Below are 19,580 nucleotides of genomic sequence, written 5' to 3'. Positions count from 1 at the left end.
CTGACCACGCAGTGCACCACATCAAGCAGGTATTTTTAAATTTATCCACTTAATGTGATATTTACTTCCTAGACTTGTATGTCAGCATCTCCTCTGACAACATCAAATTCTTGGGTATTTCACACACGACACAGCACTAAAGAAAGAAAACCAGTTTCAGCTGTATTAACTAAGTTTCCTTTTTTCTGTAACAGCTCACATTTTTATCAATATAGCAACAAACCCTTTGCTAATGGTTTGGAATGAAAGCTACATCAGGTATATATGCACAGGTGTGTTGATGGTCTGACCTGTTGGGAAAAAAAATCAAAACCAATCCCCAAAACAGAACACTGAAACTACTGAAAACAAACATTGTACACATCCACTACTCCTCATACACAAGTCACAAATGCAATATCCTTTGAAGAAAATTGCTCCTCAAAGGAAACCCAAAGAGACAGAATTTTTTAGTGTTACGTTTAGTAAGATAATGTGGGCGTGTGTGGGAAATCACAGGCTGAAATTTAAAATTTTTTTTTATAAGGCAAGAGGTTTATGTTTCAGAAGAATAGATGGGGTAAAGAATTAAGAAATGTTTCAAAAATGACACATTCTTTCAAGTTTCATTCTCATTTGACTACATATCACAAAATAAAGATTTTTAAAAGTGCTATATGCTTTGTAAGTCTCATTGCAATATGTAAAGCAAAATTTTACACCTGCTGCTTGAGACACAATGTTAGTGGCAGTGTTAGTGGTAGATTAGACTCCCTCTCATTTCTCTCACTGTCTGGGACAACCTCCTTCATCACACATAAAGAACAGACCAACCAACCAACCCCACACTACACATCCTCCAGAATGACTTAAGAATCATGTTCTAAAGTAACAGACTCCATGAAGTTGGTGACAGCTCGCTAGCGGCTTCCTTAATACCAAACCCAAGGCTCATTCTACCCAATATCCTGTGGCTCTTTGATCAGCCAGTATGAGACACAAAATGTTGAGAGGTAAGCAACCACAATGACATTGACAGATATGCCTAAGGGATTTTAAAAAATTCCAACAAAGAAAACAAATGTAAAAAATTCATCCGCCAGCCCTCAGCTGTTTGCTGATGTTAAAAAGGTAGAGCAGTTTGCAGTAAACAATGATATTCAAATCTTCAAGGACATGTGGAAATATCCCTTCCACCTAGCAATCAGACGTGAAGGATTTCTGCAGCACAGTCTTCTGGCTCTGTGTAATGTGAAGAGTTTGTGTCTGAATGGTGAACCCCAAACATTTCTTTACTTTCCAAGTTTGGCTCCATTAGTGCAGGTTTTTCAAAAATATTCTTTTTGCTAGTTTCTGGACAGTTTTGTACATATATTACTCGGTTATAAGCTTTAAGTCTCTTCCACAGCTGTACGTACACCTTGCATTGTACATACATGAACAGAAGTCCTCCAGTGAAACCAATAGCCACAACTACCAGCTTAGTCCAAAATGGCCACTCTAGAATACCTGGAAGTAAAAAGAAAGAAAGAAAATAAAATAAAAAGAAGAATTAAATTAATCTCAGAAACTGCCAGTCAAACAGCAAGCCCTGGAAATTATCCCACCACCTCTCCAGGTGGGTATTTTTATATAGAGGTCTTGTTGGGTTTCCAAACTTTATGTAAGTAGCTTAATTTATAAGGCCAAACTTTCTTAAGCTAGACTAAACTGGATCTTTTAAAAATGTACTGTAAGGAAACTGCCACAGACTTTGGGTCATGTCAGCTGTTCTTATTTTGCAATTTTTCCTGTCTGGCTTTTCTTTTCCTCTTCAAGTCAAACACACAGACTTCTGCTTCACGTATCATATTCTTCCCCACCAGAGAAAAAAAACCAAAACAACTGATTTTCTGTGTCTGAGCCTTGATGCAGTACAGTCACAGAATCAAGGCAACCACAAGTAATACGCTTAGGTCCTTTTACACCTGTTTTTAAACAAAGACTGGATCAAATTATGAAAGGGATTCCAAGGCATGGTTTCCTCTCCATGGCAGAGACTCAACTCAGTGACCCAACAAGTCTGTTCCACTCTGTGATCACACAGCACATGGAGACATAAAGGAACGATTGTTACCATATAGTTTGACATGTTTGTTATACAGATGAGGAAAATTTTATCTTCATCACACTCAGTAACTTGTATCTGAACAAGAGCATCTCCTCTGATACAAAACTGCAAGTGCTGGAGATGCTGAAGCATTCCAAGCTTGCCCTCTGTCCTTAAAAACTACCACCATCACTTTTTGCCTAAATTTGTCTAGCTTGAACATTTAGACAGTGGATCTTGTTACATTTCTATCAACCACTTTTAAATTAAAAAACTATTCTATTTATACATATTCTGCTTACATAGGTCCTGTATTCCTCCAGCCTCTTTAAAATAAATGCCATCACAAGATGGATATGAAACTATGCTGAATCAACCATTATCAGGTTTTTCAGAGAATAAAATCGTATCTTTCCAACTCTTCAAGGTTTTAACCAAGACACAGGCCTGGTATGGCAGTGAGGGAGGAACTAAAATATTTTAGTCCCAAAATACAAAGGGCATTGCAGCCCTACTGCTGATGAAATCCCACCTGTGATTCATATCTGACCCTCTGACTCAAAAGTGAGCTGTCTGATGCTGTCTGTAGGCACTGACAGCACATGCTTGCCCCTGTGTGGACATGAATATATATCCACACACACTTCCTGCATACCCCAGCTCATTACAGCACTCCCTAGATTTAGAATCCAAATGAAAGGAGGAAAGAAAGCACTATAGTACGTACCAAATATTCACATCATTCCTCCTAGTTATGTTCATCTAATATATTTCCAGGAAAAAATAACCTGGAGATGATAAAGCTTTGAAAACATATCCTTTTCATTATCATATGGAAACCTTACACTTTCGAAAGGCCAATAATGTTCATTGTTCATGGAAGAAATGGGGTTGGATGGAACAGAAACTAAGAGATTTCACTGAAAGCAGCTTCCTGACTGAAGTCGTGAACAATGCAGCTATAGCCTAAATGAGAAATGAGAGGGTAACTTTTTAATTTCAAATGATTCTGCTCTGAAGAGAATGTAACAGCTCTGTGGATTTACAGGTTTATCAATGCTCAACCATCTCCCCAAAGGACACTGTTCAATCACCAGCAAAACATTTTCCACCTGCATGTCCACTTGGCACGCAGTGCTCTGCAAGCAAGGACAGCTTGCCTTCTAACAGCTTCTATCCGTTCTACCCCATCTTCCGGCTCAGCTGCCTGAGGAACAGTTTTGTGACAGCTGCAAATCCACAGCCTAGCATACCTGTGTAGACGCATTTCAGCTTGGTACTTTTACTGCTGACATACTGAAGAAAACCTTCTATTCAAGAAGTTAAGGTACCACTGCTGGGGTGGCAGCCCTTGGTAAGACTGCAAGCATCTTATCTCAGTTGTGCAAATTGGAGTCCTAATATTCAACTTGAATTTCTTCTGCTTCAAGTGCAATCACTCATAAAGCTTTTCCCAGCCTAACATGGCTCTCACTGATGACTAACCCACCCCACAGATGACTGGATGGAAAGAAAACCCTGTTGATTTACTTCAAAGATTTGAATTTAGGTTCCTCTTACTTCTTCTCTTTTTAAAAACAGTTCCAGTTATGCCCACTTTAAAGGTAGTCATAGCAGCAAACAAATGCTTATATCCTTATCTACAAATTTAGACCTAAATTTGCTGAGGCAGTGCAACTTTGTGTCTGGCTACAGTTGATTAGCTCTCATATCCATGCATTTCACAACTGCAAACTAAATTGACCTGAAATAGATTTAAAAAGTACCCACAGATTAATTCACTGGCTAATTTACTGATTTAACTAAATAATTTTAGAACTGTGTTTTTAAACCAACCCAACACCAGGGTAAAGCTGACTAGTTTAACACTTATGTTCCACATCCTCTCTGCAATCAGGGTAAAGAATTATTCCAAGAGAATAATTGGGAAGATAAGCAAGTAACATACCAGTAGTTTGTCCTTGTTTAATCTCCTCAGCAGTCCTGTCTATCAGGACATAGAGAGACCACACAACACAGGTGATGGCAATGATATGGAATGTTACAGAGCACATGATCTTCCTCCTCTCACTGGCTGTCATCTGCAGCTTCTCCCACTGGCAAGAAACCAGGAACCAGAGCAAGAGATTAGGAGTTTATTGTAGTTACTAGACAGTATGAAAAGATAACATTGATAAGAACAAAACCCAGGCAGGAGACCAGCTTCCTTCTAACAAGGGTTCCAGAAGTCAAATGGCATCATTGCTTTGGTCACAGCATGTGTATGCTTGAAATCATTCATTATGTTGAATTATTGCTTCCACTGCCACAAAAATGAGAATGGTTGAAACATGACACAGAGACTTTGTGATCATCTCTGCGCTGCCAACAGACACATACTCTGTGTCAGCCCAAGCCACATTTCTAGTTATGTGGGCGTCCAAACCTCAACATGGCAAAATAATTGAGTACTTCCAGGAATGACATGCTAGGCTTCTTGTACTAAAAAGCTGTATTTTTCAATCATTTTAGAAAAAAGATTGGACAAAACATTCCCTTTGCATGTTGTATTTTAAACAGAAAATTGCTTTTGCTTCTATAAAAAGGTGTTGCATTTTGATAGAAAGTACAAATTAATCAAATTATTTTGCTAAAAAGCAACCATGTTAAATCTATTTGCAAATGCTTTTACAGAGCCAGGAGGACCTGTGCTTTGACTAATTTACAGTTCTCTTTTCTGTTCCACAGCTTGGGCTCTGCTGGACAATATCTCCTGTGAACTGCTGGCTCCACAGTCACAAAACCAGCTTGCACCACCTCACTGCTTCAAGAGAGATGACTGAAAAGCAAAACAGAAAATATTCTAAAAATTGCACACTAGCCCAGAGAGGAAACTCAAATCTGTAGGTCCCTGCTGTATTATTCTGATGACACAGCATGTGACATTTCCCACTAAAAACAGTCAGCAGTTCTGGACTTTTCAAGTATTGTTAAAACAAGCAACAACAACAACAACAAAACCCAAACAAAAAAAACCAAAAAAAAAACCAAACCAAAACAAAACAAAAAAAAAAAACAAACCCAAAAAAACCCAGGAGAAAATTTAGATTTAATGTCTCTTTTTTTCATTGAAATTCTCAAATTAAGCATCTCTCTCTTGTCTGCCCTTTTCTTCATTTGAGCCATGACACATTTTGTTCTCACTCTCTTCCCTTAGTAAATTAGTGTTTGAACAGCCCAATTCTGCAATACAACCTTAAGATGCCAAGGAAGTTTAATTCCATTTCTACCCTACAGAAAAGGAGAAGCCCTATTATTTGTCCCTTCCTGATCATGTTCACCAGTTCCAGGCTATTTTCTCCTGACTTAAAGGCTACCATAAAGGCTGAGTCGAAGATACAGAGGCATCTTATTTTGTTGCTGCAGCTGAACTTCTAAAAGGACTCTTTGTATGTATTTGAGAGGCAAACTCCTTCTATTTATGGCTCTATCCCTACCTTCTGGCAACTTGTCTGCTTCCCACAGATGACCTGTTCAGATATAACTAATGATGTTGAGTGACTCATTTCTGAAGGTGCACAACACTTTTTTTTTCCCCACAGGGCACAAATATTCAGAAAATGTTCACCACCCACTTCAGGCAGAGTGAGCACAGAAAAAAGCCAGCAGTCAACAGAAAACTATAGCAACTCTTCTTTGGATTCTTTAGAATAATTTCTTTCCTGTCCTATGGCTGGGCTGTGCAAAGTATTGCCTGTGCAGACAACAAAGCTTACGATGAACAATACTGCAGCTCAGAAACAACTACACTCTGTGCCAAGGGGCTACAAAGCCAAAATCTGCATTTTTAGAAGGCAATGATCCACCACAGTCTTAGACTGTCCACTGGACATGCTAAGCTCTACACTTTGCAGACAGTACATCTCTCTGAAAAATTAAGAAGTCTTTGAAATCTGCTCTATTTTCTGTTAGAAGTCACTTCTAGGATTTGGACAAGTTCTCATAACAGTTTTTGGACAGCTGCAGTCCAAACTTCTCATCCTACATGATTTAGGCTCATCATAACTGAATTTAATGTTTCTCATTTATTCTAATTCCAGACTGAAGTTATCATTATTAACCTCTTCCACTTTGGTAGATATGGTAAGATTTGTCTGTGCTAAGAACACCAATGACTTCCATCTCAAAATCTTGATGTCAGGACAACTGACACTGAAAGCTCAGAGGATGTGGGAGAAAAAAATGAGGATAGAAGCACCTATTCTTTAAGTCACCAGATTTATGAAAGACACTTATCTATTAAACAAAAATACAGGTTCTAGTCATTCCCAGCCTAAGTAAAGGTAAAAATGAAAACACATTTAACAGGGAACCACCTTCTACTTACAATGTGTTATTTTCACTAAGTTTGATCCTTTAAAGAGAAAAGGAAAGCTACAAATTTTAACTAAATTACATCCAAGAAGTGTGATTTAAAGTAAATTTAATGTGAAATCCTCATATTTTGAAGAGAACTTAAAAGCCGTGCAGATCTGAGAGCCACAAACTAAAGCAGCTACCAGTAATACAAAGCTCCCCATTAAAAAAATACTGGTAACTGTAGAGTTTTGTGCTGTAAAATCTAAAGAAAAAAATCAGATTGTTGCATGGATATATATATATATATATATTCACACACACACATACATCTATATATTTACACATATACACACAGAAAGCTGCTGGGCTATAATAGCTCTTATCAGAGCTGGGTTCCTGTGATGTTGAATTTGCCAGGGTGTTAATTCAAATCCTTTTGTACCTATACAAGACTGGCCAGACTTACTAAGGAGCCACAAAACCATTAATAAATACACGGTGGGTGCTGCAGGCTCATGGGCACAGCCTGTTCCAGAGTGGATCTCTGTTTAACAAAGCATGCTCTCGGGGAAGCAGGTCCTGTGCCTACCTTTCTCAAAGGCTTCAGTTTTGTCTCCATGATGAACTCATACTTGCACAGCTCACAGCATCGCGTATCCGAGCTCTTGATCCATTGCTGCAGGCAGGCCTGGTGCACAAAGTGAAGACTTCCCGTACAGTGACAGGGGGTAATCAAAGGGCTCTCATCATCTCCTTCACAGTGACATATCCTGAATCAGAAGCAAAGCTGCTCATTAGGAGAAAAGGAAGCAGAAAGGATGTGGAAGAGCCATGTAATATCTATGATCACACATGGATGTTCACTGAGGATCCCGAGACATATAAATCAAAGGAATGTGTTCCACAAAGAGCTAAAACTAAACAACTCAATCGCTGCACAAGCACATACACAGGCACGAAATAATTAAGCACAGACACAGATAACTAGACAGCTGCTTTCTCACAGATGATGCACACATATAGAGCCTGACAGAAATGCAGTACCTGAAAGAAAAAACAGATCAAGAAATGACAAGGTTTCACCCACACCAATAGCACTTAACTGCAAATAGCATTTAAACAGATCAGACAGCACTTCCCCAGACAAAAAATGCACAGAGAGGTACAGCTACTCATGTACTACCGTCTGAAATAGAAGATAAAACAAAATTCCAATACCAATAGCGAAACAGTCCATCCCATGATCATGAACAACTAATTTAGACAGCCTGGATTTTACACAAGTGATTAATTCCAATGCAAAACTACAGCACTGAATCAGAACCCCAAAACACACTTACTCTAAATGGCTTTGCTTCTCCATATCTGACTTAGCAAGAGTTGTTAAGGAAGCATCAGCTCTGCAAAATTCCCTATTCTTCTCACAGTCTAACTGTGCAAACAGCAAAGACATCTGATAAAGAGTTACTACCAGCTGCTGACATTTGATTTCCAGATTCAATTTATACACAACCCCTGGGTAGCATCAAGCATCGTGAAGTCCTTCTAACCATGTGGAAGAGGTCATGAATTGAAAGGGGGATGGTGAGGAGCTCAGGGAATGAATACAAGTTACTAAGCATATGTGAAGTACATTCTGGCCTGCTGCCATCCCTGTCTATTACTGAAATCTCATACTGATGTGTAGCATCTTGCCTCTTGTGACCTTGCTGATAGCTGCCAAGTGGAAATGAAGGCATGGGTGGATTACAACAGCATCTTAATGGTAAGCCAGTACAGAACTAGATATGGTGGTAATGAGGGGGGAAATCAAATAATATTGGGAAGTAATAACAAAGGCAGCTTTAGGAACTGCTGTTACGGAGGTGAAAGACTAGGACAATAAAATGCTAGGTAGAAGGATTAAACATTTGCTCCTGAACTTGATGACTCTTGCTCCTCAAGCACATTTCTGATGTGGGACAGTGCAGACCAGCAGACAAGTCACTGTGAAGACAGTCCAGATCTTGTTGTTCCTGACACCTGTGCACATGATTAATTCTCTGTAGCTGGAACAAGGACATCCATAATTTTTGAACCTCACACTATGGACATCAAACAGGCCTACCACTAACAGCCAGCGCTCAGATACCCTTTGACCAAGACAACCAGGAAGCCCATAACAAATAAAAAAGTGTGGTGGGATACAAACTGAGAGGGGAAAAAAAAAATCTAAAGCTATATTGACCTGATCTCACAAGCAATTATCAAGCAGTCTGTTTTCCTCCTGATTGCCCTCCCACCTCCCCAACCAAACTAGCAGTGCTGTCAGGACAACACACTGCTTATTAAAAGCTAAGACATGTCCAGCTTGACCTTTATGATGTGTAGCTGTGTCTCTCATAGTATTCCCAGTTTGGGCACTGATAAAATATCTCAGAACCCCAAACCTGAAATAAATTTTAGGAGAATTTCTTTGACTCCACAGAAGTTATTTTGCTTAGTAGCCTTGTTAAGTGCATCAGAGGGGTGCAGGACAGCAGAGAGAAGGCTGCATGCTCCAAATCATACATACTGTATTAGCAAGGTAAAAGAACAGACAGAAACAGCACAAAGGCAGGGGAAAGCAGAACAGTCACCACCGCACATGGGAGGGTTAAAAAGGTAGGTGGTTCTCTGGTAAACCAACCTGCAGGTATCCCCCGATGTGGACACAGGGGACAGAGGGGGCAACTTTTCTGAGAGGGGGGAAGGGCAGTCAAGGTCACTGTCCTTCTCAACTGAACAGAGTGGTGCCCGCTGCTCTTTTGGTTTGAGTTTCACTGAGGTGCTGTCCTCAAAGACGTCATCATCTCCCATATCATCAGAGCAGAAGTCTGTGCTTTCCACCAGCATGCTGGAGGATTTGTCAGCTTGGAAGTGACTGGAATAGCTCTCCAGTTCGTGAAATTTATGCAGGCTGCTGATGCTGGAGGTGTGGGAGAAGGAAAAAAGGTAACGCAACAGTTTTTTGCTCCTTGAGGAGTCATGGTCCACCTTGTCCTCCAGCAGGGGGATATGTACAGCGCTGTGGTTCTCTGCTCCTCCCGATGCACTTGAGTAGTTGGAAAGGGAAGGGATATAGGAGTGCTTAGAATTGCTAAAAGAAAGAGGCCTGAGATTCAGCGGTTTCCTCTCTTTAAGATGAAATTTGTTAATCCTTAAACACTGCTCTTGATTCAGGGTCAGTTTGCCTTCTGAGCGTGTTCGCTCCACATAATCAAAGCACTCTCTGGTGCTCTGCGCCTTCTGGTCCACGTCATTGAGGGACTTGGAGAATTTCAGGGTGCGGGTGGGCTTTACATTCTTAGCAGACCTGAGTGCCTGGCCCCGATCCTGCCCACGGGAGTTTCTCTTTGCTGCATGTAACGTGTCCTGACAGATTACTGTCACAGTGACCCCTTGTGTCAGAGGGCTCGGGCAGTGCGGATTTTTCAAGACAACAGCAGACTGCACTGGACTGTGATGACAACACTCAGAAAACACTGCACTGGAACTGCATGCAGAATAGTGGAATAAAAGCACAGAAAGTAAAAAAACAAAACAAAACAAAATTAAAAAAGAGAACATGTATAATTAAAAGTGAAGAAATAAGAATTACAGCTAGTGTGGGAATGGCAAACATAGCAGGGCCAAACAGTCAGTAGGATTTAACAAAGCAGTGTTAGACAGCAGTCGAGTCAAACAAATGGGATGCTTCAAGTAGGAACCCCACATCGCTTACTTCCCCATAAACATGCTTTTTCAGTTTTGCTTTTCCTTAATTTGAACCTCGTCTGAGCCTCACGGCAGCCATGCAAATGGCACACTTTACCTGCAGATGTCCTGGTTGGATGGTGTAACAGAAGTCCGAGAGAAGCTATGAGGGGCAGAAACAGAGGTTGGACTTCCAGCCTGCAGTGAAATTAAAACAAACAAACAAAAACACCCTCAAGTCAGGAGTCAGTATGCAGAGCAATCACCTTCAGGGTGAAACACAGCATATGGAGTCAGATATCACTCTACAGCAGATACTCAAGGGCTAGTAAGAAAGTGACTTTACTGTTAAATGCGAGAAAGGTCACAGAATCTCATCCCTGGAGAAGTAGTGATCAGAACAGAAAGGTTTTACCCCAAGGTCAACTGCAGACATCTCTGGAGTGGAACCTGCCAGCTGTCAAACACTGCACAGAACAATAGCTCAGGAAATGAGCAATGCTACAGTAATTAGAATAAGTAGATGGAAGTGTGTGTATAAACTAGTTGGAATTTAGCTGCCATGTAATAGCTAATCCTTCCTCTAATAATGATGGCAAGAGATTAGAGGCTTGGGGTTTTCTTCACAAAACAGAACTGGCAGTAACTCAGTAACTCAAACGCAACCTGAGGACTTATATTCCTCACTAGTATATGCACATGAGCACCATCTGCCAACCCACACCATTCCCTGGAGTACTTAGTGTACTTTTTGAGGCCTTTTGTCCTGCTCTTACTTGAGCTTCCATCCTGGAAGATCCATACTGGACAAAAGGTGTGGCAGTAGTCATATTTGTAAGTTGCAAATAATAGACAAATCTGAACTCAATGTGCTAAGAATGAGCATTGTCTCAGCTGTCACTCTACTGGCTGTTATTAAAGACCTTTTCTGCTGCTGAACCCTGCGCATCACTTTGACAAACTTCTCAACTCTTCCTGGAGATTTTTGTGGGGAGGAGACCTGCATTAATAACCTCATAACAGAGAATCTTTAAACCTGGGTCTCCCATGTTCCACAGCTGCTGGACAGGCTGCACTGCTCACCCACTGCTGCAAAACACTGTTTGCACTTCGAAATTCAAACAAAGCTTTACAGCTCTTTTGATCTGCACAGCAAAGCCTGAAACCCAGGAAAGAACAATGCAGTCAGCAGAACAACAGAAATGTCATCTCCATACTGGGCTGCACAGAAACCAGCAGTGCCAGCAGAGACCTGGGTCAGGCAACTGCAGACAGCGAGACCAGGGAGACCTCAGGTGACAAGAGGTGTGCTACCACAGAAGCATGCTGTGCCCAGCCCTGTGCTTCAGCTTCAGACACCAGCAGTTATCACTGCTTTGATCATGCTGCAACACACACTCTATCTGTCTTGGGACTTGTCAGTTCTATACTTAACTTATTAAAAGCCCCTACTGTATATTTAAACAAGGCTGCCACAGGCTTTTATACTGCCATACCAAACCAGGGTTCCTTGTCACACATTATACTCTTTATTTCTTTGTGAGAGAAGATACATAACCATGCTCCTTTATAAATACAGATAAAACAATCACCTTCCTTGTCACAGAACTCATATTTTAAGGTTTTATTTCTCTAGTCAACATCACTACAGACAGCAATGTATATACCCTCACATTAGAAGACCTCAGGTGCACAGACACTGAAAAAACAGGTATCCATTTACAGCTGGGTCTGCAGGAATCAAAGGCAAGACTCAGCCAAGACTCAGACACACGGCTCTTAACTCTTAGTAAGACACTGTAATTTACGTCCCATCTTACCCAAAGCTGGGTGCATGTATAGAATAAATCCCAGTAGAATAACCTTGGGCCAGAAAGCAAACTGAGCTATGTAATGACTGTGACAAAACAAATTAAAGACAAAGATCAATTACTGGCTTTATCCAGGAAACTATAGTTCTTTACATTTTACACTACTTGCACATGCTAATGACACAGGATTCTGACCATGCAGTGATGTGAATTCAGGTACTTGGTGGAAATTTGTTCTCTCTTTGATGCTTAACGTCTCCTAAAAGCAGGTACATCCTATCTTTTATAAGGGTTTGTGCAGTAACTTTTTTTTAACTCAAAGTCTGGCAATTTATGAAAGATCTGACACTAATTTACTGATAAACTGTTTCACTCTGCAAATTAATAAAACTAAAATAATGAAATAGTTTGAAAGACATATTGAGCAATCTTCTAAAAACAAAATATTAAACCAGTAAAACAGCAAGTTGCATTCTGCCACAGAGACAGAGCTGTATATTGTTGGAAGTGAAGTCACAAATCAATTAATAAATCTGTCTCAGGTTTTATGTTATGAGCAAATCACAGAAGGCAACCTGCGAAGAATGAATGCAATCTCTCAGCTGCTTCAGTTTAGTAATGAACTTTTCCAAAAAAAGGACAGTAGAATGTATGATGTGACAGTTTAATAGAAGATGACTAGAATCAGTGATCCAAAATTTCCTTCCAGAACCATGTTACTGGTTTCTTGATCCAATTGTCTGGTACCAAGAGTCTTGCCACTTGGGAAATCAAAAGCCTGGGACAAAAAAGAAATCGTGGAATTTAATTTGCATTTCAAGCTTAGTATTCTGTTTCTAGATGCCAGTACTGTTCAGAGTGGCTTACAGAAACTCAGCATCTGAGGCACATTTCCTTTCCCCCCATCTTTCTGCTTCAGAAGAAAAGACACTTTTCTCTATTTTCATGCATAATGAAAGTGCAACCAAACTATGAACAGAAATTAACACACTTGGATAGGCACCGCAAAAAGGAACAACAAATCATTGGAGGAAGTCATGCACCACCCTTGGTTCAAACAAGCTGTGGCTACCACCAAAAGCCATGGTTCAATGAGCCTCCAGTCACTCAGTCTGTCCTCCTTTTGTCCCATGCTTTTTACTCATGAAACTTACAGAGGTGCACTGCAACTCAGAGTAGGATAGTGAGGTGAGGTAAAACAAACCATTGCTTTAATGCCAGTTACTTCCCTAGGAACACGAGTCAGTGACAGCAATGAGTCTCCGACAGTGAAGCACAACTCCCTGACAAGAGAACAGTAAAATGCAAGCTGCTGCCCAAAGCCTAAGTACCAAGTTCTGCCACACCTAGAAGCAGGGTTACACATCACTGCTGCTGGGCAGTCCTCCCAGCTCACCTGGGTCTACTGACTCACACACAGCAGCTTTCAGGCAGAGGTGCCACAGAAGAGAAGAAATACAGGCAGCCTCGGGACAGAACATGGTGAAGAAGAGGCGGTGATGGGTGAATGAAACAGGCAGGTCCAGCTACCTTGGAGCTCTAATGCTGCTCCCACACATGGCTCAGCTCTGAAGAGGCTGGGAAAATAAGCAGTCAAAGCCTTCTCCACTCTGTAGCTTCTGGTACACACCACCCTTACTGCCCCAGCAGCAGCCTCCCAGGTAGCAGCACCTTTGGCCAAACTGGTATTTATAATGGCAATAGCAGCAGTTGGTTTTAGAGCACTCCCTCTCATAGGAGGTTTCTGCCATGTTCATATGTGACATGTAGCCTAATCCTTGACAGCTTGAATTTGACCCTTCTAACCCCATAATCACTTGCTGAAACTCTGTGGACTGTCATGCCCTTCACATGGAGGAACATCACCTCCAGTGACAAGCCTTGGAGCCATGTGCTTGAGAGTTACTCAGTACAGCCTGACTGGTTGCCTAAAATAGCTCAGTACTAAAGGTCAATAGTTAGTTAATTGTGTATATTGACATTCCTATCTAATGCAATTCACTGAGGTCACAGCATGGCCTTCTGCACTGGTACGCTGACAATCACAGCAATTTTGAAGGTAACAATTCCTGGGATTACTGCAGTTCTCTGAAGAATTGTCAGCAGGAGCATATACATTTTTTAATATGCATATATGCAGGTGCCCATACATATATACACATATATATGTATATATATGTGTGTATATACGTTCTCATTCTGCCCCCACATGAACAGTGTTATCTATTGCTAAGAGAACTCAAGAACTCAGCCTTTTCTTATTACATACCTTTGATTACATGCTGCACACCAAAACCCAAAAAACCCAACCTGCCTAAGAAAATAAAGGCATCTTTGAAGTGAGCCATAGCGAACATGCCAATGGCTTGGGTATATTTCAAGATATCCTGCTTATCTGAGATGACACTTCTGCATATAGTTGCTGTTGTCTCACTCTGGGCTGCACTTCAGTAACAGCAATTACATCTCATTTTAAAGAACAGGGCCTGTCACATCCTAAAAACTTGAATTAAATTATTAATTGAAGGTAAAAAATTAGAAACAACTCCTGCAGAATTTTTCAACTGATTGGAAGTCTAAAGAAATCAAACAAAGGTTTTCCCCCCCACATGCAAACTTCGTCATTTCTAGGTGCCACATGATTAGGAATAATACTGTGACACTACTACTTGTGCTACAAAAACATCTAGAAGTTTCTGCTAAGGATCTGGAACAAACATATTAATAACTATGGACATTTAATAATAGAACACAACTCTCTTTTGTGCAGACAAAGAGTGAAAAGAAGCTCAATTTTAAGTCTTTTATTAGGAGGAACTTCAGAACAGGGAGCTTCAGGCCAATACAAATTTAGCAATAGAGCAAGGAGCGAAACACTCCACAACCCAAATTTCAACCTGGCATTTTGATTACGGGCTTGCCTTTATTTTATGTGCTCTTGAGTGCTTTCAGCAAGTACTGTGCTCCATGTATGCGCTGGCTGACGGCTCCTGCTAAAGTGCACTGCAGTTCCAGAGTCTCCGAAGTTCATCTGTGGAGCAGATGCCAAAGGAGGCCTCCAGCAGTGCCAGCACACCAAGGCAGTGCAAGGAGACCAAAGTGGACAAACCTGACACCTGAGATAGGCAGAACAGGCCACCTATGGACAGACTGGGTGATGTGACAGCCCTACTGACAGGCTGGTTTTGAAAGCTTTTGCACCAACATGGCAGGATCAACCTGCAACTTCTGATCTTCTCCAGTAAGTTCTCACAACCAGATTCATGCCATATTGACTTCCAGAGCATATTAAAATCAAGTGTCTTTAGAGAGGGTTAAGATTAATTATTAAAATGGAGAGTGGTTAAAAAACTGCAGATATGGGAAAGAGGCATCTGAAAATTTCAGGACAATCAACTCCACCATGTAACTTTGGCAACAATTTGATAGGAACCAGCAGTCAGCTGCTAGAAGAACTTTCTTCCATACTTTATATAATGTATATGACTATAATTAAAACTATGTCTAGCAACTAAAAGCAAAGCTGAAGTCAGCTTTCCCTTATTATTTCTAAAGAAATCTAAAGGAGGATTGTGTCAGGAACTTTTCTCTAGAGATTCCAGAGCTAAAGATTCTAGAGAAAGGAGGCTATCTATCCCTTCAAAATCTCCCCAAGAATAATACAACCTGCCTATAGCACAGGATTAATGTTGACTAAACCCAGCAACAACTGCACAGGATCTGCAGGGAGAAGAAAAAAAAGCATATATGGCTTTTTGTCTTTAAAAATCTTCCTCAAAATACCTTGAATGTACTGAGGGAACAAAAGAGGAAAGGAAACCTCTGCAGGTTCCTCCTTAATGGGGTGCTCTCACACCTATATGTAGAAAGAATCCAGCCCCAGGAGAGGGAATTTATCACAGCACAGGGAGACTATCACATTCCTTACAAACATGACTGCACTGTGCTCCAGCATGAGATTACTTGCTCTTGTAACTGGTGAAAGAGTATACTTTCATCTTCACACTATACAATTTTTCATGTCTTTCCCTTCCCCAGTAACACAGTAGAAGAGTTTTTTTAAGCAACTCGTATTTCCCTACCCCCAGGCTCATGAACCTGAACAGAGCACCTGTGAGAAACAGATTTTTCAGTAAGCTTTGGTCATCTGAGGGACTACAGGATAGCTAAGTTCTGCAACTGAAAAACCTGGACTACTTTTCTACAGACAAATCTTCAGTGAATCCATTAAAGCTTCAGGCAACAGTGGACGTGTGTATTCATACGCTTTTCTAAATCTGTTCCAAGCTGATGAACAGCCTAAATGGATTTTAAATTTCATAGCAAGCTTAGGCTACCACTTTGTGTCTGCACTGGTTGCTATTCAGCCTAAGAATAATCTAATACTTTACAGCATGCTTCTGCTCAAAAGACAAAACTATACAGGCCTTCAGAAAAGACAAAGCATTTACACTTTTGATTCCTTTGCTGTGATCCCAGTGTTAGCATTTTAAAAGTTTATACCTTGGAGGGCTGTGAAAATAAGACATTAGAATCAACCTTCCAAAGCAATCAGAGGACAAGAACAGCACACAGGTGACCTGAAGGTATGTCCAGACATCACACCATCAGTTTCAGGATATATCAGATACTTTATAGGTAAACAATACCACTGATTTGAGAATAACTATTAGAGACCAGCTTTGTAAGTGACCTCATTTCATCTGCTTGTAAGCACAATTCCTTTATCTATGAACTGAGGGCATGAATTACCACTACTGTGAAAATCCCACTTTTAGCTGCTCCCAGTGACTAGCTGTGTGTTAGGGTCAATTTCTTTTATATTTAGAGGGCAAAGCTTCTATAAAGCTTAATTATTTCTCTGTAGGGCTTGAATGATGACGGCACTTCGCAGCAATCAGTGGCTGCTTGGAAAAAATGCTGGCTTAGGGTAAACAGTTGAGATGTGGATCTGGGCTGTATTCCCTTGTGCAAACTGGGGCTGTTTCAATCAGCATCAGTGCTGTTTATGTGTCTGAACAGGGCAAGTTGGGGAAAATGGGCTGTGTTCAAGTCTTATGACTAAATCAATTAAATCTGCATTCAATGTTTGGTTTGTTTTTTTTTTTAATTTCAAAATAAATATAAAAGATGTCAGAAATTTCCATGTTTTACATGTAGCAGATTTAAAAGGAGTGTTCAAAATATATATACCAAAAAAGCAAAGAAGGGCCTGGAGGAATGCCACATCCCCCAGTGTGCAACATACTGCACACAGCCTAATGACACCATATGAAGATCCTCCTTCATCTTATTCCCTGCTCCTTTTTCTGCTCTTTCTGGCCTCATCCCTAGCCAAGTATTCAGGTGATTGCTTTTTCATGGCTTGGACACATGTACTAGCATCTCTTCTGCCTCTCTTATCATCTGCCTCTTGGAGAATTGCCTTTTTGCCCCTTTCTCCCAAAGGGCAGCTCCACCTGGCCCAGACACCGGGGGTCTACATTCAGAGAGGTCCTGCTGCCTCTACCAGCTGATTACATTTTCAGTAGCACCATCTGTCTACCTCCCTCCCCGATCACTTTAAGCCCATGGGCATTGCTTTCCTTGATCACACTAAGTAACACAGCATCCTCTCTTGGCTAAAGGCTGAGTTCTGACTCAATCCTTTCCACTCAAATTGCACTGTGCAACTGAGAGCAGTGGAAAGATACAGAGTAATAATCACAGCGGGTTCATAATGACATATCAGCACCAGTAAGGCTTTGATTCAAGTGCCAGTGCCAAGAATTTGTAGCAGATTTGCTATGTTGTTGTGCTGTAAGCTAGATTTTTTTAGAAAAACAATGGCTGAAACAGTCATGCAGAAAGCATGACCATTACTTCTGTCACACACACACAGACATTTTCAACACATCTGGATATGAAGCATGTAATTGATTTAACCCAATTTTGGTTAAAAAGCTCTTTTTAAAATGGTGTTGGATCAACAAGTCCTGTGAATTTCAGAAAGGGCTATACAGGCAGCCAAACATTTCCATACTTGAAATGTGTACCCAATCTGCCTTATTGGCCAGGTTGCTATGGTATCCTGAATAAAAAAATGGACCCTTTTCTATTAAAACTCCCAACTGAAGACAGATTTTCCATGTACTTAAGCTTCCATGCAGCATTCTACTACTACAATGTTTCATGATTTGTCATTTGAAATTGCATGCAACAGCCAAAACATCTGTCAACCACAAAGTAATTGTTGCAGTTTAGCACTGAACTGCCTGGATGCACAGACAGGCAGATCAGGGGCTGACTTCACTGATGAGGCTTTCACCCTCTACCCTTGTTTGAACTTATATCCACAATGGAGAAGATGCACAGAATGGATCATGCAGAGGTGACACAGGTGCAGTAAGAACATCAACACCTCTGGGAAGCTAACTTTGCCACCAAAAAGTCTCCTCCATTAAACTGGCAAGAATGACTTTTGGTCCCCTTGAGACCTTTAGCTTTTGCAACACACAGCAGTCACGTTGAACGTTTCAGCACTTCAAGATGAATGTAAATATTGATGTCTCACTTGCCAGCACTCCCAGGGAGAGCTCTGCCAGAGTGTAAGGTCCTTCCCACTACACTGCCACATTACCAGTTCTTGATGAATTAAGAATGAACTGTGCAGATTCATATGGGTACCAAAGTGCTGCTGCCAAAAGGTTTGTGCTAATTTAAGACACTCTGGAGAAAGTACAATGACACTTAATGGCAAAACTACTACCTCTGCAGAACAAAACCTGAAAATCCAATTAAGGATCCCTAAGAAGATAAGAACTAGGGTAAAAAGGCATCAGCATAGTCCCATTTTAGAAAAAACCTACATGACTATTTATACTTACACAGTTTTTTTGTTTCAAAATATGAATACCCTTATATGAATGCACATTTTGTGATGCCAAATGCAAAATGATCTCTTATCAATCCATGATAACAACACCTAGAGCTTGGTCAATACCTTGTCCACCAGGCAGTTGCCCTGCTCACTGTTTAGGACATCCAGTAATCCTGTCTTTTGGCTCCAAAGTGAATGTTGTCTGTGCCCATATAAATCATATAGTATTTGCAGGCACTGTCTCCTCTGCTGGAGAGTCATGAACAGTTCCCTAGATCCAGAAGTACTCACAATACTTATTATGTTGCAGCCATAATGACTCAGTGTTTCATTAAAAGTAACTACAAACAGCCACTTAAAACTGTGGCAACAAAGAGCTGAAGTTTATACACCCCATGAAAAGTACTGTTCAATCAACACAGCTAAAAGAAAATCTTATTTGCTATGCAGAAGTAGGATATGTATTGCAATAATTATCTTGGACAGAAGATACCTTTTTCCTAATGGCATAACAAAGCAATTATGCTTTGGATATGCCCACTGGCTATGCTGAAGAGTGACTAGAATGGGGGGAGCATCCTGCTTGCCTTACATGACCAGGCTCTGTAAAATCAAACACTCAGAAATACTTAAATAGTCATGTCCTGATAATAAGCTCATGGCACTTAAAAAGAATTCGGTGTTGAAGTAACAATAGAATAACATTTAACCACATATCCTACACATATTATGGGTTGCACGGCTATACATATCTTACACAACGTCTTCACAAAAGGTGTTTTATCTTACA

The 19,580-nt window shown here is 40.6% G+C and overlaps 1 protein-coding gene across 3 annotated transcripts in view; it reads right to left on the bottom strand.

The window, feature by feature from the left end:
* Positions 1 to 145: 145 nt before the first annotated feature.
* The window catches only part of MARCHF8 (membrane associated ring-CH-type finger 8), an 84,780-nt gene continuing 65,345 nt past the window's right edge, over positions 146 to 19,580 (bottom strand). For 2 of the 3 annotated variants that reach the window (XM_041461073.1, XM_041461074.1), the window contains 4 exons: positions 10,239 to 10,318; positions 6,996 to 7,176; positions 4,017 to 4,164; positions 146 to 1,488 (listed from right to left, as the gene is read on the bottom strand). In XM_041461073.1, coding sequence (XP_041317007.1) covers positions 1,184 to 1,488; positions 4,017 to 4,164; positions 6,996 to 7,176; positions 10,239 to 10,318 — 714 coding nt within the window. In that variant the 3' untranslated portion in view covers positions 146 to 1,183. Of the gene's footprint in view, positions 1,489 to 4,016; positions 4,165 to 6,995; positions 7,177 to 9,074; positions 9,921 to 10,238; positions 10,319 to 19,580 lie in introns of all 3 variants that reach the window. The other variant, XM_041461075.1, reaches the window with a different exon arrangement.

The sequence above is a fragment of the Pyrgilauda ruficollis genome, unplaced genomic scaffold, assembly GCF_017590135.1.
Source record: "Pyrgilauda ruficollis isolate IOZ18807 unplaced genomic scaffold, ASM1759013v1 scaffold15, whole genome shotgun sequence".
In the NCBI taxonomy this organism is placed as follows: Eukaryota; Metazoa; Chordata; class Aves; order Passeriformes; family Passeridae; genus Pyrgilauda; species Pyrgilauda ruficollis.
This window is presented reverse-complemented; position numbering and strand designations above follow the sequence as displayed.